Source organism: Doryrhamphus excisus, chromosome 14 (assembly GCF_030265055.1).
Source record: "Doryrhamphus excisus isolate RoL2022-K1 chromosome 14, RoL_Dexc_1.0, whole genome shotgun sequence".
In the NCBI taxonomy this organism is placed as follows: Eukaryota; Metazoa; Chordata; class Actinopteri; order Syngnathiformes; family Syngnathidae; genus Doryrhamphus; species Doryrhamphus excisus.
This window is the reverse complement of record NC_080479.1, coordinates 8,668,623-8,691,262: the sequence shown is the minus strand read 5'-3', so window position 1 is coordinate 8,691,262 and position 22,640 is coordinate 8,668,623. Positions and strand designations below refer to the sequence as shown.

General features: G+C 45.5%; 1 protein-coding gene and 1 long non-coding RNA gene across 3 annotated transcripts; both read right to left on the bottom strand.

The window, feature by feature from the left end:
* Positions 1-844: 844 nt before the first annotated feature.
* On the bottom strand, positions 845-2,652 carry LOC131102337 (uncharacterized). The gene is made up of 3 exons (XR_009119423.1): positions 2,477-2,652; positions 1,091-1,239; positions 845-998 (listed from the first exon to the last, which is right to left on the bottom strand). It is a non-coding gene; the product is annotated as an uncharacterized LOC131102337 (long non-coding RNA).
* A 3,922-nt stretch (positions 2,653-6,574) lies between these two features.
* Positions 6,575-22,332, bottom strand: atp1a3a (ATPase Na+/K+ transporting subunit alpha 3a). Of its 2 annotated transcripts, XM_058046587.1 has the most exons (23): positions 21,847-22,332; positions 16,844-16,957; positions 16,594-16,653; positions 16,191-16,394; positions 15,611-15,724; positions 15,400-15,534; positions 15,188-15,305; positions 14,667-14,755; positions 14,408-14,587; positions 13,594-13,792; positions 12,991-13,235; positions 12,509-12,701; positions 12,261-12,436; positions 12,045-12,181; positions 11,689-11,839; positions 11,425-11,593; positions 11,186-11,340; positions 10,754-10,877; positions 10,534-10,679; positions 10,329-10,459; positions 9,637-9,738; positions 8,613-8,704; positions 6,579-8,496 (listed from the first exon to the last, which is right to left on the bottom strand). In XM_058046587.1, exons 1-23 carry the CDS (start codon positions 21,850-21,852, stop codon positions 8,468-8,470), a joined length of 3,069 nt encoding a protein of 1,022 aa, XP_057902570.1. In that variant the 5' UTR covers positions 21,853-22,332; the 3' UTR covers positions 6,579-8,467. The 2 variants fall into 2 exon arrangements, with proteins under 2 accessions (XP_057902571.1, XP_057902570.1); XM_058046588.1 differs by lacking the exons at positions 14,408-14,587; positions 14,667-14,755; positions 15,188-15,305; ... (4 more) ...; positions 16,844-16,957; positions 21,847-22,332 and adding an exon at positions 14,139-14,385 and having other exon boundaries at positions 6,575-8,496.
* Positions 22,333-22,640: the final 308 nt, after the last annotated feature.

The following is a 22,640-nucleotide window of genomic DNA, read 5'->3' as shown; positions in this document are numbered from 1 at the left end:
TGGAATAATCATTTACTAATAATTATTGAGAACTTACTAATATGATATGAAGGAGTAAAAGTTGACAAAAAGAGATCGAATAATTAAAATATTGAAGGAATATTTTGTGCTAGTGTCAATCAATTTGTGTAGAGGCGGGTGAGTGCATCCTTGGAATAAAATGGCCACATTTAGCATTGTTATGACGGTTCCGATGATAAAAAGTATAAAAGAAGCTCGGTACATTTTTTCTATGTAGCCATGCAAACTTGCAAGGAATCAATGAGTGTCTTATTGTCCACTTGCACTGTGTCTCCATGGGGGACGCGGGGGTTGGTGGGGAGGGGGTAGTGGTGTCCGAAGAGGAGCTAACGGGGGTCGCGTGCGTGTCGGAAGGACGGCGGAGTGAAAGAACAACGGGGGCCAGAAGGAGGAGGAGCAGGATGCGGGAGGTGAAAAGGAGGAGGCGCATTAAACGCCGCAAACCCCCCCACACCCGTGTACTCGGCACGTGCGCTGCCCCCCCCCCTTCCCCTTCCGAGAAGAAAAGGAGCTGGAGGCCCATCTGGCCTCTTGGAAGCTTCCAGCAAAGAAAGACGCGAGACGGCGACACAAAGCAGGTGAGCAAGGAGACGCGCAAGCGACATTCCCGTTGGGAATTGCCCGCGTTCCCTCGCTGGATGCCGACTTTTTGGGCCTCATGGAAGGTTCTCTCAGAACGCGAGGCGACAGCCGCAAAGGTCAAGGAAGTTGGGAAGGAAAAAAAAACAAAAAAAAATGCGTATAATGAACTGAGACAATAAAACCCACTCACCTTTAATCAATACATGTCCTTCACACTGCACTCAGCATCTTCCCTGTTGCCATAGCGATGCAGCCGTCTCACACACAAGCAGGTAATGAGGCTCAGCATCCGGGGAGGAAGTCATTTACGGCCGGGAGGTCTCCTTCTGGTGCTTTCGTAGAAGACGATCGGATACCCGGCAAGATGCAAAGACCGTCGAGAAGGTGGAAAAGTTCTGGGAACGTGAACAAAGTTTTAATGGAACTGTTGAGGACACAACTTCCTTGGAGGGGGGTCACAACCACGACATGTGCTTGAGTGGCTGACCTTTAATCGCGTTACGGCACCAGGAAGAGAGGTCACGCTTGAAGGAGTTCATTCCTCTTCCTGGACGACGGCATCAGAAAAAAAAAAAACCTCCCTCGGTGTGCGTCTTCACCGGCGTGATAGACATTTTAACCTCGCCTCTTGGATGGCTAACACGGCAGAGACACGTAGGAGCAGAGAGGACACAAACGGTCACAGTTGGACGACAAGATACGTATCGAGACGTTTAAAGACTTCGAGGAAAAGCGCATTTTGCTTTGGAATTTTGCCCATCATCCCCAATCCTTCATGAACACACACGTCTCTCTTCTTTCTAAAGTTATAAAAACAGATAAAAAGAGGCAGCTTGGGGTCAGCAATTTACTGACCAAAAAGCCCTTCAAAGATCCTCTACGCGACAAAAGCGTTCGGTTTCTTTTTAAGGACCTACTGCAAAAATGCAAGTCCAAGATCCTCTATATATTAACAGTTAAAAAGAGACAGCTAAGAATGAATGTAATGGGACACACCTAGAAAGTTCTGCTAATGCTAAAAATGACCAAAAGAGGTCCAATTATTAAAATACCACATGAAGCCACTCAGGAGTGTCACTAGGTTCTGAGGACAGGGAGGGCTTAGCCCCCTGGAGATGCACAGGATATGAATGAATGTAGTAGACATCAAAAAAAAATTTTTTTTTAATAAAATAAGGAAAAATAAGCAAATAAGGAACAAGAAGCGGGATATAACTTTCCCACTTTTGGACAGATTTAGTAGAGATACTCAATTGTTTTAGGCCAGCATTAAATTTACACAAGTACACACAATCTACACTGCTAAACCGCTGCTCAAGCTCTGCAACCATTCTGTCCACTGGACAGTCATCAATTATATCATAATTATTATTATATTATTCATTAGCCTATTTTTATTACTATCATCATTATTCCTCTTATTATTACTACTGCTACTAGTAGTAGTAGTAGGCTAGTATTAGCCTGCTTTTACCCTATTATATGAAATTTGTCAGATATTTTTTTTGTAAAAAAAAAATCAATCAAAAATATAAAATTATTTAAGTGCTCTTAAGAACATTTTAGGGGGACCCTATCATATGGATTTTTTTGTGGAAAAAAAATCTATAAAAAATATCAAATTATTTAGGGTGGCTTAAGAACATTTTAGGCGGGCTAAAATAGGCCCAATGACGCCACTGAACCAACTCCATGCTCCCAGCATACAACCCTGTTGGAGATATTTGGAGGTGTTTTAATAGCAGGCTTTGGAGGCGGAGCTGCCTCTTTTATAATATAAGACGTGTGTGTTATGATGTATCACATGAGGAATGTGGACGATGGGCAAAATTCCCCAAAAAGCGCATGTTTCCTCTCGGTGCCGTCAACCTACCTGACGCTACTGTCGATGTTTCAAACGGGCTTTCTTATTTCTTACGTCTGCAGCAGCCTGCTGCGGGGGAGCCTGGCACGCTCCCCAGCGGTGGAATGCCGAACATGTGAGCCGCTGCGCCTCAACATGGAGAGGAGGACACGTTTCACGGAAGAAGCATCCCCTTCATCTTGCTCATCCTCAGTACGTCTGCGACCAAGCCAGAGAGTTTATTACATTTGGGATGTCAAGGAATGATTGGATTAGCTCCGACGTTTAGCAATCTATTTACACAATGGATGAAATTCTATTCCATAGCAAATGAATAAGAATTTGGGAATATTGTAATGTCAGAGCAGCTATTTTTTTTTTTTTTATTACATATTCTCAAAAATCATCTCTGTAATGTTGATGTGATGTGAATGAAAATGTTTCTATATGCTCATATGAATTATTCTATATTTGAAATTGTCGTATGTATCTTGCTATGTTGAGTCCAATATTATAAACACATATAAATATGTTTTAATATATTCATAAATATTTATATATAAATATACAGTGTTAAGATAAGTACTGTATCCTGACTTTTACTACAATGATGTAGTGCTTTAATCATTATTTTAGCTGCTATACAATATCATAATAATTTTGAGCCCATCCATTATTAACAGGTCCAATACCTCTGTGTCAACCCTCAGACCCAACCGCCCCTCCCTATTAACACATGAGAGCCCTCCAGGACCCCTCCCTGTGACCCCGTGACCTAGGCGCCATGGCAACCCTCTGACCCATCCTGCCGTTGCTGTGGTAACAACCTTGGATGGAGCACGTCTGACCACGGACACCCACCCCACAGCCCCCCTGCAACACACACACACACACACACACACACACAACCCCAATCCCCTCCCGCTCACGCCGAGCCGAGGCAAACCGATCGATATTCTATCACACAGAACAGTGGAGCGAGAGAGAGGAGGCCACGGGCCAGCCAGATTACTGGGGGGGGGGGAGGGAATGGGGGATGGGGGTGAGAGGCTGCGTGTTGGGGAGGGGCGGGGGGCTGGACACACACAAAAAAAATGTGTTAGTGTGTGTGTGTTTATACCAGAGAGGAAAAGGTTTTATAGAAGGAAGGAGATGGGAAGATGTGTGTGTGTAATCAGCTAGGAGATTGAGTGATGGCGTGTGTGTGTGTGTGTGTGTGTGTGTGTGTGTGAGATTTAGAAGAAAGGTTGTATGTCTGAGGAAATGTGTTTCTGTTACATGCTGTTTTTCATTATTTCACTCTAAGTATAGAGACTGTGGTGCTTGCGTGTCTAAGAAAAACACAAAGTACCTCGGCTAAGCTAACGTTTAGCGTTGTATTCTGTAAAAAAAAAGCTGCAGGTTTGTGTTATAAAATGACAATAAATGACAATATACATTTGTTACCGTTACACTTTCATAGCACAGGATGTGTTCGACCTCCGTAAATGTAAGGCTCTTATGCTTCTCATCGAATATGTTACAGTAAACAGTAAATTACTGTTTACGCTGTACATTGTTCATATCTGATGTCATCTATTTATTCTCCACATTATTATTCATTATTATACGGGAGCCAGGCAACGACATTTCGTTGGCAATTTCACTGCTGTGTTATTGTGCAACGACAATAAAGAAAGTCTATCTATCTATCTATCTATCTATCTATCTATCTATCTATCTGATAGATCTAGCCTGATTTCACTGATTGTATTTGTGAAACGTTTCAAATGTTGCACTTCTCATATGAATGTTTGTGCCGCATAGAAAGGTGCGCCTTCCCACATGGTAAATGTTGAAATTAATATTTATTTGTGAATTTATGAAGACTATCTTGTCATAATTGATATAGTATATGATAGATCATATAATTATCATATGATAATATATATCATATATAAAATATATATATCATATGATAATATGATAGAGTAATATAAAATATATTAAAATATATATAATAAAAATATGATTATTTTTTGGAAATATTATTTTTTATAAATTAATTAAATTAACATAAATTATTTTTCCTGTAAAATATTTATTGCATGATTTTAAATAAATATTTATAGGTCTAAGACATTTTTTTTTAGATTTTCAAGTGGTAACATTTGGGAACCCCTGGTCTAAAGTAAACATAGTACCTTTTCTACAACTTGTATTTGTCTTATTTTGCTCAAACAATGTTAATTTATGAAATGCCCTTGTCTTATATTCTCTTATTATATCTACTATATTGGGTAATAGGTGTATAACAGTGACTAGAGGGGTGTTAGTTCATGTCCAGAGTGCTCTAATAATGTTAAAAAGCCTATATAAAAGTCGTTAAGGTAGTGTTCTATGCTCTAACTACTACAATATTCCATTTATAAATAAGGATCCTACTTTGTGATCTGAAACCGATGAACCCCCCAAAAGAGGGATTACTGTATCACTAAAAAAGCCGATATCGAGCATCTTGCCTAAGTGGCCACGACCAGACGAGAGACATTATCATTCTTCCTTTAATGACGTCTTCATTTTGAGACTTTCCTCAGTTGATATTGTTTGAATGCTCAGTGAGTAACTCGCCGCGATGGCTACGGTCACCACGGAGACAAAGGGTCACAAAAGCTGACCTTGCGGTGCTTATACGTGACAATAAGGCGTGCTTGTGTGTTTGAGTGTGTGTCATTAAGTAGAACAAGAGCAGGAATCAAGACAGAAGAGGTGACCTATGTCCTCGCTTACAAGCCTGTGTGTGTGTGTGAAGTAGGCAGCAGCACTCGCTTGCTCTGTGAGCCTTGTAATAGTATTCATGAAACACTACAACACACATGCGCACACACACACACACACACACACACACACACTCAGCAGCAGTGTGAAGTGAAAGTGTCCTACCTGAAACTGCATGATCCAGCTCTGTATGCTTCCGTTCAGCATGGTTCTACGAGGATCTTCACCTGCACACACACACACACACACACACACACACACACACACACACACACACACACACACACACACTCTGGTTCTGGACACCCCTCAAACGTGCAGAAGAGTCATGGTTATGAAAAAACTGCAGTAAAAGTCACCAGTCCAGAAAATGTTGCAGTGAGGTAAGCAGTCATGATGAGTCCAGTACAACCTCCACCGTTTTCAATGATGTATTCTACTGTGGTTTACAGGACTGGAACTAATTAGGATTTGACCAACTGTACCTGTCTAGTTGTCCTCATCCCCAGAGCCAGAAAGAAGTATGTGGGATCTAGAGCCTTTTCTATTCGGGCTCCAGCAATGTGGAATGTTCTACCTCCTGATACTGTATTAGAGTAATAGCAGTAGAAATGTTTACATCCCGACTCAAGACCTATTTTTACACTTAGGAAATGAGTTAATAGTTTAAAACCTGGCCTGTTTGACTGTTGCTCCTGGTGGCAGATCAGGTTTTTTAAGTGCTCCATGTGTTTCTCCATTCTCCCTCTCATTGCAGAGCATTTGGTACAACGTCCTTGCTCTAAAAGTGAATGTTTGTTTATAAGTGGGGGCTGTACGGCGGAAAAGTGGTTAGCGAGCAGACCTCATAGCTAGGAGACCAGGGTTCAATTCCACCCTCGGCCATCTCTGTGTGGAGTTTGCATGTTCTCCCCGTGCATGCGTGGGTTTTCTCCGGGTACTCCGGTTTCCTCCCAAAAACATGCTAGGTTAATTGGCCACTCCAAATTGTCCATAGGTATGAATGTGAGTGTGAATGGTTGTTTGTCTATATGTGCCCTGTGATTGGCTGGCCACCAGTCCAGGGTGTGCCCCGCCTCTTGCCCGAAGACAGCTGGGATAGGCTCCAGCACCCCCGCGACCCTCGTGAGGAAAAGCGGTAGAAAATGAATGAATGAATGAATGTTTACAAGTGAGCTTAAGGCAAGTTCAACAGGCAGAAGAAAGAGGGAGCGCTTGATTTGCTCACCCGCACTCATAATTATTAAACTTTTCTCTTGTTCTGCCATTATTTCCTGTTTGGTGCTTTCATTTTGCATTTGTTTCCTGTTTGGACTGAATTGACTGTGATTAGAGGGAGCTGGGGACGGCACCCGTCAGTGGTTTGTAGTTAGGGTTCCATTCAGCTCAGCTGGGGTTTCATTAGTTTTCCTGCGAGCTATATGCCGTTTTCCTGTTTCCAGGAAATATCACAACCTCATTCTGTTGTGTTTTTTCCCCAAAAATAATAAAAAAATAATAAAAATTCCTGGCCTCGATTAAGCATAAAAGTGGCTACAGGAACTAAAGTACAAATACATTACAAGGCAGTAAAAGGCAGGAGAAAAAAGGAGTGTTATATTATCAGAGCTATTTGGAAAGTTATCGTATGACGTCATCGTTCCCACATATCAGCCCACTAATTATCATGCACCCCTAAATTTTTATTAAAATTAAAAAAAAAAAAAAGATGACTAAAAGGTTCATTTTAAAAGTTAGAAAGTAGGTTCCCCTGTACATTTAACATTCAGACCCAACTCAACACTCACCCTGACCTTAGGAGCACATCTTGGGAGTCGCTTCACATAAGGGCAACAAGCAGCTCAGACTCTCTTCTTCTCGGCCTGCAAAGCTTGAGCTCTGTTGTACTGAACATCCAGGACACAGACATATGTACGTAGCGCTTCATAGTCAGTGTTGTTTATGGTTATCGGCACTTTTTTCCTCTGTTTTTTCTCAAAAGAGAGGCTGGGACACGTGGGACATCAGTAACAACTGTTCACAGCGTTTATTTCCATTGTGATGACACAAAAACAAACTGGAGAGCAAAGTGAAAAAGAGAGATCCTTCTATTTTATTTCTTTTTTTTTCTTCTATTGTTTTTTTTTTTTTTTGCTGCTGTTTCACAAGTGAAGGTGTTGCACTTTTACACGGGTTCAAATCATGAAATCGGAACGAAATCTCTTTTTCCCAGGACACAGAAAGATTGTAATTTTTTTGTTAACAGGATGGGGTTAGGATGGGGAGGGAAGGGAGCAGGGCTTGGGGGAGGAGGTAAAGGGGGGGGTAAAAGTGGGAGAAAGAGGGTCACGAGGACGGCGGAGGATGTTGCACGGTGTTCACAAAACGGACCAATCGGGACAGATAAGACAGGTGGGGTGAGTTGGGACGGGGGGTCGGGGGGGACGGTGTGCTTTATCACGTTCAAATGAAACTGAGCGGGTGTCAAACTCACTCCCAGATGTTCAAATGAAAAAAAACATCTTAAAAAAAACACACACACTCACACACAGTCTGTTAAAAAAACAACAAGACAAGGAGGAGGGAGGGGGAACAGTAAGGGTTTGGTGTAGAAGGAAGTGACCTTTCCAGGGTGAGATTGATTCGTTGATAGGGAGGAAGAGGAGGAGGAGCGGCAGTAGAAGATTGGCAGTGAGTAGATAGAAAAAGGAGGGATGAAGACGGCAGTGATACAGAAGCTGGATGCAAAGAAAAACAACAAACTATCACCCCCCCCCTCGCCAGCTGGTATGTTGGCAGTAGCTGGCGTGGACACGATGGCGGCGGAACAGTCGGGTTTGATTTTGAAAGCAGAGGTGGCGGCTTCAGGCGCCATGGCAACAAGCATGGGCACGACGGCGGCGGATGGCAGGCTCGTGCTGGATGTATGTACAGGGATGGAGAGGATGTGTCCCACGCCAGCATCCTCTCCCCCTCTGTTGTTGGTCCTAGCAACATCTTGGCGGGTTTCTTTTTTTGGTTTTTCTTTTCTTAGAAGAGGATGGAGAAAGAGTAAACATCTTGTCGAGCGGGCGCCTCGTTACCATGCCGACGTGCACTCATCTAAATGTAAACAACGATGGACGGCCTCCCGCCTTCGCACGCCATTCAGCTGTCGGTGCGAGCGTGGGAGGGGCGGGGCTTCAGAGAGAGTACCGGGAGGAAAGCGAGGGAGTGAGAGGAGGGGGGGAGGTCAGGGAGAGGCAGGGGGAGGAGGATGAGACGTTTATATGATGCTTTGATAATTTAATAGTACGTCTCCTTTTCCACCCAACCTGCAGACGCGAGGAAGAGGAAAAAGAAGAAGAAGACAAGACAGCAGAGTCAGCACACATTAAACAACCGGTTTTATTCGTATGAACATAAACAATCCTTTGTGTTTGTGCCTTACCTCCAGGGTTTCGGCGCAGGATGAGTTTTCGGATCTCGTCGTAAACAAAGATGAGGAAACTGTACGGGAAGGCGATGAACCACCAGCTGGGCCTGAGCGAGCACGGCGAGGAGAATTAGCGGAGAGTGATGAATGACAAAATAAAGCAACCAATGACTTGGTGCCACTAGGCATGGGCCGGTATGATATCACGGTATTAGAATTACAACTCTAAAATGAGTTATTTTGAAATATCTTTATTGAAAAGAAGCGGAAATAAAACTGGAACGCTCATTTTTAAACAGTATAATTGGACATAATGGAAGTGTATCATTCATTTATCCTCACGAGGGTCACGGTGGGTGCTGGAGCCTATCCCAGCCGTCTTCGGGCGAGAGGCGGGGTACACCCTGGACTGGTGGCCAGCCAATCATATCATATCATATAGACAAACAACCATTCACACTCACATTCATACCTATGGACAATTTGGAGTGGCCAATTAACCTAGCATGTTTTTGGAATGTGGGAGGAAACCAGAGTACCCGGAGAAAACCCACACATCAACGGGGAGAACATGCAAACTCCACACAGAGATGGCAGAGGGTGGGATTGAACTCGGATCTCCTAGCTGTGAGGTCTGCACGCTAACCACTCGACTCCCGTGCAACCGGAAGTGGAACATAATTACATTTAATAATAAATGACGTTCATTGTACTGCCTGATGAATGTGCATTTTTATTAATTCACTTCTACTTCCGGGTCATGTGATTGTTGTTGGCAAATGCTAGCAAAGCCGGTTAAGTTGCTGGACTTTGGGCAACACATCTTATGCCCGTGGTTTCAGCCCATGCAGTTCCAACTGCGGGGAATAACACAGGACATGATAAAGTATTTCCACACAGAGGCTGCACTGGACCTCCACTTTCTCTCATACCGTACGACGGTATGACAGACTATTTTAGCGTTTTTCATACCGTGGTATACCTTTAAAACCGTAAGTCGGGCCCATGCCTAGGTGCCACATGCAGGGGGTACACATACTTGAGGGGGTACATGCGCAGCGCCACGTCCATTCCGGGGCAATAGGACAGGAAGGCAGCGAGGGCTGTTTCCTCAAACAGGCCAAAGATCAAAATCTTGTTCCTGTGTGAAAATGACACCACATGAAAACAAGAAAAGAAGAAAAAAAAAATCCACACAATACTAAACATATTCAGTGTTTCCCATAGGGTTGTGAACGATAAACAGATGCAACCAGACATCCGGTTTGACCAGCGAGAGATGCGGCTACATGGGTAGCAGCCTCCTGGATGAAAAACCCTTCAAATCACCAACACATAAAAAATAAATACATCATGGTGTGAATCTATGTACTGTATGTAAAACAAAGCCAGGAACGCAATCTAAATGACCAAATTTCATTTTAAATATGATTTTTGGACTTTTTGAAGGTATTCTCGGGAGGCTTTCAAGACAGAATAGGTGTGTCTCATTACGTGTATTCTTAGCTGCCTCTTTTTAGCTGTTTTGATAACTTTAGAACACACAGAAAGGAGGAAGACATGTGTTCATGTCTGAAATTGTGGATGATGGCCAAAATTCTCAACAAGTCTTCCTTTATCAAAAGTAAACTCTCTCCTCCCACCTAGTGGCTGCTGGTAGAAAGTAAAATTCAATGAAAACAGACCTATTGCTAAATATGACAGCTTATAATAACAAAACCACGGACTCACTTCATGCCCTGCTGGAAGACAGAGTTGCGTCTGGTCTTGCAGATGATGACGTCGGCCCACTGCACCACCACGATGCTGACAAAGAAGGCCGTGTGGCACGTGAACTCCACTATCTTGCGCTGCTCGTACGTCTAAAGAACATTAAAAGAACATTATTATTCCCTTCCAGGTGGGCGTTTCCCCGCACCAGGATGCCACCTCGCACCCATTGCTGGCCGTAGCTGTCCTCCAGGTCGTTGTTGGAGCGGTCGTCCCAGTTGAGCCGAATGCCCATCAGCACAGAGGGCCGGAAGCCATTTTCAGCCATGATGACGAAATAGGCAAAGAAGCCTCCAAGAGCTTGGATCATGCCTGAATACACAAGACAGGTTTGTTGCGTGAGAAACTAGTGAAATAAAACCAGTATTACAAAATGAGGCACCAACCAATCTGTCCGTAGGCGATGCTGATGAGTCTCTCGTTGACCAGTTTGTCCCGCAGCGGGTTCCTGGGCTGACGCTTCATGATGTCGCTTTCTGCTGCTTCGTAGGCCAGAGAGATGGCTGGCACCTGATTAGGGAAAAGTCACAGACACATGACGTCATACTGATGACTGGCGGTGCCCTTTGACTCGTCACACTGTAGTTTCCAGCAATGCAGGACTAGCTAGCAATTGACAAATATCCTTTTGGAAAAGACATGTTGAACCATTTGCTTTTGCCCTTTTCTGTTGTTTTTGCCTAATGTGGGCCATGTCCCAATACTTCTGTTCATTCGTTTCAAGTCACAAAGGATACACGGATGGTTGTATAACATCGCCACCTAGCGGCTGTATACAGTATGCACCGTAAAAGCAAGTATTGCCATGCAGGACCCACCATGTCAGTTCCCAGGTCGATGCAGAGGATGGTGATGGTGCCAAGAGGAAGAGGGATGTTGACCATGATAAAGAACAGGAAGGGAGTGATTTCGGGGATGTTGCTGGTGAGCGTGTAGGCGATGGATTTCTTCAGGTTGTCAAAGATGAGACGACCTGCAAACAAATGTTTTTGTTAGCTCGAGGACATCATGCCAGCCTTTTTCCTTTTCTTTGTCATATTCATTTATCTTCCCTCACCCTCCTCGACTCCAGTCACGATGGAGGCAAAGTTGTCATCCAGTAGGATCATGTCTGCTGCCTGTTTGGACACGTCGGAGCCAGAGATTCCCATGGCAACGCCGATGTCTGCTTTCTTCAAGGCGGGAGAGTCGTTGACGCCATCGCCTGTCACCGCCACAATGGCCCCCTGACATCAAGGAGGTACGCTGATGTTGTAAGTCTCATTAATTCCACCCCAACATGACCATTATGGTTCATTCTAGGATGTTAATGGAAATGGACCTGTCTCTGGCAGCCCTCCACAATGATGAGTTTCTGCTGAGGGGAGGTTCTGGCAAAGACAATCTCCGTGTGATTCTTTAAAATGTCGTCCATCTGCTCCTGGCTGAGGTCTTTCAGGTCTGTTCCGTGGATCACGCAGGCTTTAGCATCCCTACAACAGCCAAGATTTTAAACTGTCGCTGTATTACAAGTAAAGGGTCCCCAATCAGTCTGTAGAGTACAGATACAGTACAGTACTGATAAGTGATATCATCCGTTTCTTAATGGTCTTTTCAAAACATTTCCTTCCCCCCCAGTGGGGTCAAAACATAAAGTAAAAAATGCAACGATGCATACTTTATATAAGTGTCTCTTACCGGGGATTGACCTGGCTCACAGGAATGTTGAGACGTGCAGCAATGTCCTCCACAGTCTCGTTGCCCTCGGAGATGATGCCCACGCCCTTGGCGATGGCCTTGGCCGTGATTGGATGGTCCCCGGTCACCATGATGACCTGAGGAGGGAAGGAGGGAAGGATGAGGACAAGGTAAAGATGGAAGCAGAGGACATGTCAAGGTGTGAGTCCAACCCACCTTAATGCCAGCAGAGCGACATTTGCCCACAGCATCAGGTACAGCGGCACGGGGAGGATCAATCATGGACATGAGGCCCACAAAGCAAAGGTTGTCGGTCTGGAAGTTGACGTCGTCCGTGTCGAAGGCAAAACCTTTCGGGTACGTCTCTTCCGGCAGGAACAGGTGGCAGAACCCTGGAAGGATTAAGGAGGTGGCATTAGACAGAACATATCGATAAGGTACGGGACCCTCAGCGTCATCTTTACCCAGTACTCTCTCTCCCAGTCCCCCCAGTTCCAGGTAAGCGTTCTGAAAGGCCTCCTTCATCTCGTCGTCCATGGGCTGCTCCTTGCCCTGCAGCATGATGGTGGAGCAGCGGTCCAGGATCCTCTCTGGAGCCCCCTTCATTACCAGGAGGTAGCGGTTGTCGCTTTCCTCCTCGCTTTCATGGATGGAGAGCTGGCGAGACGGAATGAGCGTGTGAGGTGTGTGACAAAGCACCAAATTCCAAGGCGATACAGGGTTTCCCATCGCCTGTGTGTGTGCTCCTGTAAGTTATGTTCTGTTGTTAAATAAGGATTAAACACATGATGTCCCACATTCCCTAAAACACAAACCAACGAGCTGAGTTTTACCCCATTTATTACCATGACATAATTTCCGTCACAGATAGATTGCAGTCCTGTGGGAAACATCGTCTATTATCTGTATAAGCCGGCTATTTGGGTTGCAGAAGTAGGCCACAAACCTGGTACTTGTTGGTGGAATTGAAGGGAATCTCTGCGACCTTCTTGTTTTTGTCCCTCATTGTCTTGACGGCGCCACAGGACAACTCGATGCACTTGAGCAGGGCCGACTCGGAGGCGTCGCCGGCCACCTCGCGCTTCAGGATGGGCAAGGCCTCCTGGCCGGCCTTGAACACAGCACGGTTGCACAGGGCGGCAATGCGGGCCAGGGACACCCACGTGGTGGAGCTCTTGTCGAAAGAGGAGCCTGAAGAGACGATGGGGGAAGTGATTTATCATTAGGCTATCTTTGTGATATGTCAAAAGTCCATTATTACTATGAACCCTTGTTTTTTTCTTTGCAAATGTTCCTCTCGTAACATTATGGCTCTAATCCAATACTATTTTGACTTCCTAATTTTATGACTTGAATAATTTTCAGATTTTTTTTCTTTAATAGCTGGTGAAATTGTAATTTTTATCACGTAGAAAACTATTTTCTCTTAATGTTTTGACTTATTGTCATACAATTACAGCTGTTTATTTGTCATTTTTGCAGGGTTTTGTCGGTGAAATGATGCTTTTAGAAAGTGCCGCGGGCCACCCCTGGATTAGCGGCATCGTACCAGACTGATCCTCAGTGGTGTCGGCCTCGTGGATCTGGTTGTCAAACCACATGTGGGCCACAGTCATCCTGTTCTGGGTCAAGGTGCCAGTCTTGTCGGAGCAGATGGTGGAGGTGGAGCCCAGAGTCTCTACGGCCTCCAAGTTCTTCACCAAGCAGTTCTTGCGGGCCATCCGCTTAGCGGTCAGCGTGAGACACACCTGCAGGCCAGCGCACAGTCAACCGTATTAGCTTCATTGTGAGGCTCCCAGCACTGATGAACATCTCCAGGCTCCGAGTCATCCCTCTGGATCATACTGTACCTCAAAAACCCACCCCCTAAAGTGACACCTGAAGATGTGCATCCTACGCCCCCAAAACAAACAACCTTCTCCAGCAAAATGCACTGAAAGCATCTTTGACAGGCCAGGCTGCAGTGAGTGATGCAGTGAAGCAGAGCAGCGTAGCGTTACGTGAACATGATGCACAACTACAGCACTACAGCAAGTCATGTGGGCCAAACAGAAGCTGGGGAAGCCTGGTTCAGTTAATCATTAGCATCATTACATGAGCTAGCTGGTGTCATTGCAGACAGCAGAGGCGACTGGCCTGCAAAAGAGAGAGAGACACACACACACACACACTCACACAAGACATAACACACCACAAACTACACACATCACTGAAACAACACAAGCACAGAGAGAAGTCAAGCGGACAAACATCAAGTGAATGACCATGCAGGGTCATCATAGTATACAACAAATAAAACATCTGATCTTGGTTTGACATTAAAAACGGCCCCATGTCCACACATCTTCTCGGCTCCTACTCACGGTGACGGTGGCCAGAAGGCCCTCGGGCACGTTGGCGACGATGATGCCGATGAGGAAGATGACGGCCTCCAACCAGGAGTACCCCAGGATGAGCGACAGGATGAAGAAGGTCACGCCGAGGAAGACGGCCACTCCGGTGATGATGTGGATGAAGTGCTCGATCTCTTTGGCGATGGGTGTCTGTGATCATTCAGATCAAGATGACGATTGGAATTATGAAATAAAAAAATACATTTTTAAAAAATGGGGAATACGCCACCTTGCCGGTCTCCAGGCCTGAGGTGAGGGTGGCGATGCGGCCCATCACGGTGCGATCGCCCGTGCACACCACAATACCACGTGCTGTGCCTGGATAAAGATGGAGGACAGAGAGAGTTAAAGGAAGTTAAAAGGAGCTTTTTTTTGCCCATCATCAACAACCCTTATTTGAGAAATGAACACATGTCATTCTCCTGTCTTTGTGTTCTATTGATATAAAAACAGATAAAAAAAAAAAAGAGATGGGCATGTAATCTTCTGAAAAAAAAAAAACGCCCAAAACGGCTATTTACATCATGTGACCTGCAGATTAACCAAGCTACAGTGACATTGTTATTACTATTTTTATTTTATTTTTAGCCAGGCGTGTTGTGCCCCCCGCCCCAAAAAAAGTATGGTTTTCCTTTCATACGATGTAATGTAACCATGCTACCACAAGAGGGCCCCATGCACTGGCCCATGTGTGTGATACATTAGATCACAAATCTGGACGTCTGAATACAGCGGCTGCGCAAGACTGACCCTCAACACAGTTGGTGGAGAAGAAGGCAATGTTTCTGGTCTCCAGAGGGTTCTCATGGGTACAGTCAGGTGATCGGGTCTGAGGCTCTGATTCGCCAGTCAGGGAGGAGTTGTCCACCTAGACCCAAAAACGACAAGAGGATGAGGAAATAGGATAACGTTTCTACTGCGGTCCCAGTACGGTGACATGTCATGCTCTGTTCGCGGCCCACCTTGCAGCCGTGGGAGGAGATGATGCGGAGGTCAGCGGGGATCCTGTCTCCTCCCTTAACCTCCACCAGGTCACCTGCCACCACCTGCTCGGCGTTGATCTGCATCTTCTCACCCTCACGGATCACCAGAGCTTGCTGGAATACACGCGGAGGAGAGCAGCGAGTCAGGAGAGGAAACATCGCAACGAGGTGTTTTGAGCGCGCTCAGTACCTGAGGGACCATGTTCTTGAAGGACTCCATGATCTTGGAGCTCTTGGCTTCTTGGAAGTAGGAAAAGCAGCCGGTGATGATGACGACAGCGGACAGCACAATACCGAGGTACAACTGCAAAAACGTGGAAAAGAACGACATTAGGGAAGTGGCCATCAGCGCCCTGACCCATAAATGAATAGCTTACACTCAAGAAAGTTCTTATGATGTCAGCATGCTGACTGATCAGGTTGGCCCTTTGGGATGGACCAAGTGTTCTGTCCACTGGTGATGAGTGTGCATGTGTGCGTGTCATAGCAGTTTAGCCCCAGTCCATTTAGCCCTTTGACCTGCGAACGCCCCCCTCTGAGGCAGTCATGACAAATAGCAGGAGTCAAGCACTCCCTGTGGCGGACTGTGATCCGTCACTGTAAAGAGGGGTCAACTGCTGTTATTTTAACAGCTCATACCACTTGCTCGACCGCTGATGCGGCATCTTCCCCGGGCGGCGGCTCTCCATGAGTCAGCTCTTTGTGACGCCACGCGAGGAATGAAAATAAATGCGGGTGTTGGTCAAATGTCCGGCCTCTCCGCCACTTACGTTATCCCCGGCGGGCTCGTCCTCTGTGGCGGCCTGGATGGCGTAGGCCAGGAAGCAGAGGATGGCGCCGATCCACAGCAGGATGGAGAATCCGCCAAACAGCTGGCGACAGAACTTGACCCACTCCGGGGTGGTCGGGGGCGGGGTCAGGGCGTTGGGGCCATCCCTGGCCAGGTACTCTGCCGCCTTGGCATTGGTCAGACCCTGCACAAGGTGAAATGATGAATGTCACCATTGTAAGTAAATAACAGCCGTTCCGCTCCGAAGCTGGGATGTAAAATGGAACTCTAATGTACCTGAATTAAATCCTAAGTCACTCACAGTTTGGAAATTGCAAAAAGTCTGCGAGAGACCTCTGTGAATCAGAGGAGGACAACCTGTGCAGACTTTTATACGAACTCACCTGGACGATGTCAGTGTTGTACTTCCTACAAACTTCCTCCACAGACATTTTGTGTTCCGTCTACAAAGAGCAAACATCCATGTTATCCAACAATGTGAACCAACGTCCTGTGAAGAAGCATGAGACGGTGTAAACAACACACAGGGCTGGATTGTATTTCTCCAGGGAGGCTGGAGTGACGGTTCCCACGCCACACAAGTCATCAGAAAACACAGAAGCAAAGCATCAAGCAGGGAAGCAGCCGACTTACAATGGGGACTTCCCTCTTCAGGTCGTCCATGTCCTTGCCTCCTTTTTTCTTGGGAGACTCCTTTTCGTCCTTGTCTTGCGTGGTAGCCACGCGGTAGCTGTCTGACCGTCCGTACTGTCATGGCGACAAGAACATAATGCTTAGGTGCTGCCGAAATAAAACAGCAGTAACATCCTTACTAGCGCTATACTTCCTGTGAGCGCTTGACTGTACAATAAGCTTGCCTTTTGTTCTTTTGACTTTCTGGGTCAACCCTGGAGGTTCAAACATACAGTACTGATTACAGAGGGCAGAACATGCTCCAGTGGTCCCTCGCTTTTTTTTTTTCAAAAATGTATTACTTTGTATTGTATGTATTACTTTCCAAAAGACAACCCGGGCGGCACGGCGTTCGAGTGGTTAGCACGCAGACCTCACAGCTAGGGAACCAGGGTTCAATTCCACCCTCGGCCATCTCTGTGTGGAGTTTGCATGTTCTCCCCGTGCATGCGTGGGTTTTCTCCGGGTACTCCGGTTTCCTCCCACAATCCAAAAACATGCTAGGTTAATTCTCCAAATTGTCCATAGGTATGAATGTGAGTGTGAATGGTTGTTTGTCTATATGTGCCCTGTGATTGGCTGGCCACCAGTCCAGGGTGGACCCCGCCTCTCGCCCAAAGACAGCTGGGATAGGCTCCAGCACCCCCCGCGACCCTCGTGTGGAAAAAGCGGTAGAAAATGAATGAATTAATGAAAAGACAACCCAATAAACAAGGGACGACTGAACCTGTATACTTGAGTTTCTACTTGGCACATTGACCTCTGATTTCAAATAACTACAATAATGCAAGTAAATGCGTAATATTATAATGAGACAATTACAAATTCATATTAACACCCCTGTTGAATGTTTTCGCACAATGAAATCACAGTGAAAGCAGCATGGAGACACGCAGTTCACAGCAAGGTCTCCTGTGGACGGATATCAGCACAAACGAGAGGGCATACAATTAGCATGTAGTGCAGAATGTAGCACCTGAGGCTAAAATCGGGGAGTGAAAAAGCCTAATGACGGCATTCTGCATGATCTGGACGGAGGGTGTGAGCCAACGGCTCCAGAGTGTGATGCATGATGCTCGTGCCATGCCATCTGTCAGGCGGCGTCCGGCAGGCCGTCAGATTACAGCTGTTTACTACACTGGCAGATTAACCCAGTGAACAATAATAATCTGTCAGTCTCGGCCCGAGTGTTTACCCTGCAGAGGCTTCCAGGAAGTTGTCTGAAGATGACAGGAACTACAGTAGATGCTACTTTACCCCTTGTTACCCTCATTTCACGTTACATTCTGTTGTTCCATGTAGCATCAGTGGAGCCATAGAAGTGAGTGCAGATACAACAGGTTACTAACCAGGAGGCCACGTGCGTCCAGATGTTCTACAAGGCAGACTTAATTGAGCATTAGCTGGATATATCCGCTCTGCTCCCTGCTGCATCTGCATTCTTAATCAGACATTGATCCTGGTGAATAATTCAGAGTGGAGCATAACACGACCATTTACAACCAGACTTCACAACACGTCATCTTCTCCGCAGAGAGCCTATCTGCTACTGCCGGCAATTTACCACTAATGAGTCTCATCAATAATGCAGATTTACTTCTTCATTTCCATAATCCTAATATTCCTTGGAGCATGATTGATGATTTGATGTGATTCATGGACCATTAATTTGCCTCGTTTGCTAGATTTTGCATAAATGACTTGTACGTCACTTATTATAAAACCTATGTACTGTATTTCATTATGGTGGACCACCCCGCCTCCAGTGTTGTTTTTGGCAGCCATTTCATTAGTTATATATGCGATAGTCTTAGTCCAGGTTTAGTCAATGAAAACCATAAAAGTTTTAGTCTACTTTTGGTCAGTTGTTTGTCGAAATAAATAAATAAATATAATTTATCAAGCGTTGGAAATTGGATGAGGAAAAAAAACATAGATGGGATACAATTACTCTCTCTTTATACAAAGCACAATCTGACGAGTGACGACATCATCCAGTTTAGATTGTTTAGCTGTGGTTTTGATTGGCGGCCTGCTGATGTCACACACACACACACACAAAGACATGGATTACCACACAGATCAGTGGAGCGGCCGACCTAGAAACCGCTATCTGGTGCAGATAGGCAGCGCAAGAGGAGGTGGGGGGGGGGGTCCCATAATCCATCCCTTCGTAACCACCCACTCCCTCTGTATTTACATTCGCCTGCCTTCGGAATGCCCATCTGTTTATGCTGATGAGAAGGACTGGAGGAGGATGATGGTGACGATGATGATGATGCACACACACATTTAGGTGTGTGGTAATTAGCCGCCATCAGTGTTACCTGCAGTGTGGCGAGTTCTAACAGAAAATGGCAGTTGTTGGGAGGGTGTGATTGACAGGGTTTACCGCCCAATGGCTGGCCAGGAGGTTTCCTAGCAACATCCAATCCAATCACTAGGAACCTTTTAAATAATTGAAGTTAAACCACACAAGAGAGGTGGTTGTTGGATTAAAAAAAATAAATAAAAGATGTACCTAGTGTGTTATGCAACGCCATGATGATGATGATGATGCTGCAGCATCCACAAAAACGACTGAAGTCAAACACATCTCACACACACAACAGAATGTGTGGATGTGATGTCACAGTGCATTCTGGGCCGTCACATCCACGTGTCATCGATTCATCTCTCACACTCGCGCACAGATGGAAACTAGTGGGAGAGACCTGATAGAATATTGACACATTATGCAACACACACACACACACACACAGCTAAAGAAGCATCTTCCATATGTATGCTGCCCGCAACATTAGGTACTGCCATGCAATATGACAGCAAAAAGATAATAATTCAACAATGTGATTAGTACCGTAGCTGTACTGAACTGTAATGCACGTTTACATTGTTGTAAAATCTCGATCAGATGTGGATCAAAAACGGTTTAACAGGACTGCGTCGTAGGTACATAAAAAGGACACAAGATGCCAAATGAATCCATCAGTAAATTCGGACGACCACAGTCACACAGTTGGCCCCTACCCTTTGATTTAGGAAGAATTGGGACACCACTTCATTCTTGTGGAAGTGTAAAACCGAGGGGGGTAAGGCCTAAGATAAGGCGTAAAGCACGCTTGGTGTTGAGCTGTGAGATTTTTCCAATGTGAAATATGGGCCTTAGCTCAGCTAAGGGTGGGAAACACGGTTCTAATGTCCTTGTGCTGCAGGGCAGCCATTTTAGTCCTTCACTTCAATTTCCAATGATGGAGTGCTTCGTAATGAGTTAATCTGTGCCAGATATGATCATTTGTTCTGAAATGAACAAAAGACGTGACGGTGACATCTCATTAACAAGAACCACTGCATGAAATATTATCTTATCTATTCTCACACACACACACCATCCGTGCTGGCTTTCACACCAAGTGCATGATGGCTACCATCAATCCTCTTTATGACTTTTTCTATCCAATTGTGTTTATCTGTCTTTCTTTCCCTTGCAAATAAACACTATTCTGTCATTAAAGCAGCTACCCAGCATTCCCCTATGCCTCCTTGGACACCTTTCCCACAATCCTCCACTCTCATCAAGGTGAGTCCTTGGCCTTCTTCTCAACTCCTCCACGTCCAGCCTCCAAATCCATGTCAATCATGGCGGCTGCTGACCTTCGCCGTCATTCTGTCAGCGAGCACGCTGAACATCATTGGATCCCCATTGATTGGCCCCGATCAAACGACCTCAGATGCTTGGACAGTCCCCCCTGTTCGTTGGGACCCCCTCCTCCATGGTGATAATCCTAAATCCTAAATATGGCACTTTCAAACCGATGCTCCCCACCCCACCACCACCACGACCACACAGCTCTCCTCGTCTCTTGAGCTGGCCTTGGGCGAGTTAGCGGACAACGCCACGAATCGTGTCAGATCGGCAGTCTGGGCCTGAATGCGCTCTCGTCACAGAGTTTGGAAAAGAACGGGCTGGCGTGCACAGTGAATATACACCAGGACTATTACTGCGACCAATGCACGATTGTAGACGACCAGCACGTATCCCTCAGGGCATCGTCCAATAGCTTGCATGTCAAAAGACAACAGTTTCATTGCTGGCATGACTATTGGAACCTGACCTCTATGAGAAAACATGACAGGACTGTGAATATGATTGGGAGGCTAGTGCTTTCAGAACTTTCCTGAATGTTGGTGATGACTGGATGACAGACTTCCTTTCCAAGTCAAGTGATGAACACAATCCAGCACGTGTGCAGAACGCATCATGTAGTGACAGGGAATTGCAAGTTCATGCAAATGCATTACAGATGAGAATGAGAATAGAGTCAATTCAATCAAGTGACAATTAAGTATCTTCTTTTTTTTTCATTTTTAGTCGAGACCAGGGTATACTGGACTACAAGTGTGAATGAAAGAACTACAGCACCCATTTTGTCATCACGGGAGTCAGTCACCACTTCACACATATTTCACAGCATAACTGCTGCGAGCTTCTAATATTCACTGCATGGCCTCAGCAGTATTTATTTTAGTTACTTTTGCGTTACAGTACTACTTACAGTATTATGTGGTGGCTATCAAATGATGTTCCTCCCACTTACTGACACACACCACGGTAAAAACAACAACTATGCGACTGTGGTTGCGATATAACCAGTGTTAGATTTGGGTGTCTGCATACATGAATGTAACGCGTTACTCTAATTACTCAAGTCATACAGACAGCTGCGGCTTGATTAACAAATGTGGCGCAAACGAGGTCGGCTCACCCCCTCTGCGTTCATTACAATTCCCAAATAAGGTCTTTTAAAGGGGAAAAACGAAAATAATGGGAGTTTTTGGCGGCGGCACGGTGTTGCTAGCTTGGTCACGTTCAATGTCATCAATTTTAACACCAACTTTAGCTAGCATTAACGACAAGCTAGCGGAGTTATTCAACACCACATCACAAGGACCGGCAATCTTACCCCCATGTCGTTTGTCCTCGGAGGATTAGTCGCTCGGGACGGACTTGGTTCGACCAGGTACACTCGTCGTTAGGCGGGGTCCGGTCCAAAAAGGCAGTCTGTGCTGACAAGAAAAAAATGTCTCCCTTCACCTGACAGCCCTTATGAGACGCTACTAAACACGCTACTAAAATAGAAAGGCAAGTGGCCCTAAACGGTGGCGTTAGTGAGATAAAATGTTAGATTGGACTCTATTTGGAGGGTTCTTGTTAACAAACCTCTCCCTTGGAGGAGCGGACGATGGAATGATGGGTCGTTCGCGAACGATTAGGCTCCTACAGAAGGTTCTTAGAAGAGAGCGAGTTGGGGGGTTTTCGCCTGTTTTTTTGTTAAATATTAAACCAGTAATACCGTGCGGAATGTACCAATACTAGGTAATAGACTAATATAAATTAAACCCAAAAATTGATGATTAATTTGTGAGCCAGGAGATTCGTCTCTTAAAGAGCCGAACTAACAAAAATGGCTCCCTTATAAGAGCCGAAATTCCCATCAAAAGAACGATGCCGCTGGAAAGTAGAGCCGGACAGATGCTCGCCTGCTCCTCAGATGCGGTGTCCCTCCGCGGGTGATGCAGCACTCACAGTGCGTAGGGTGCGACTCCGAGGAAGAAAACAAAGCCCACAGAATATTGAATAAATACAACAAGACCTGCGTGATTTCATATGAAATTACATTTCCAACTACCAGTCTGCTTTTATAATGAATGTGTTTATATATATGTTTTTTAGTGATTATTAGTTATTAGTGATCTA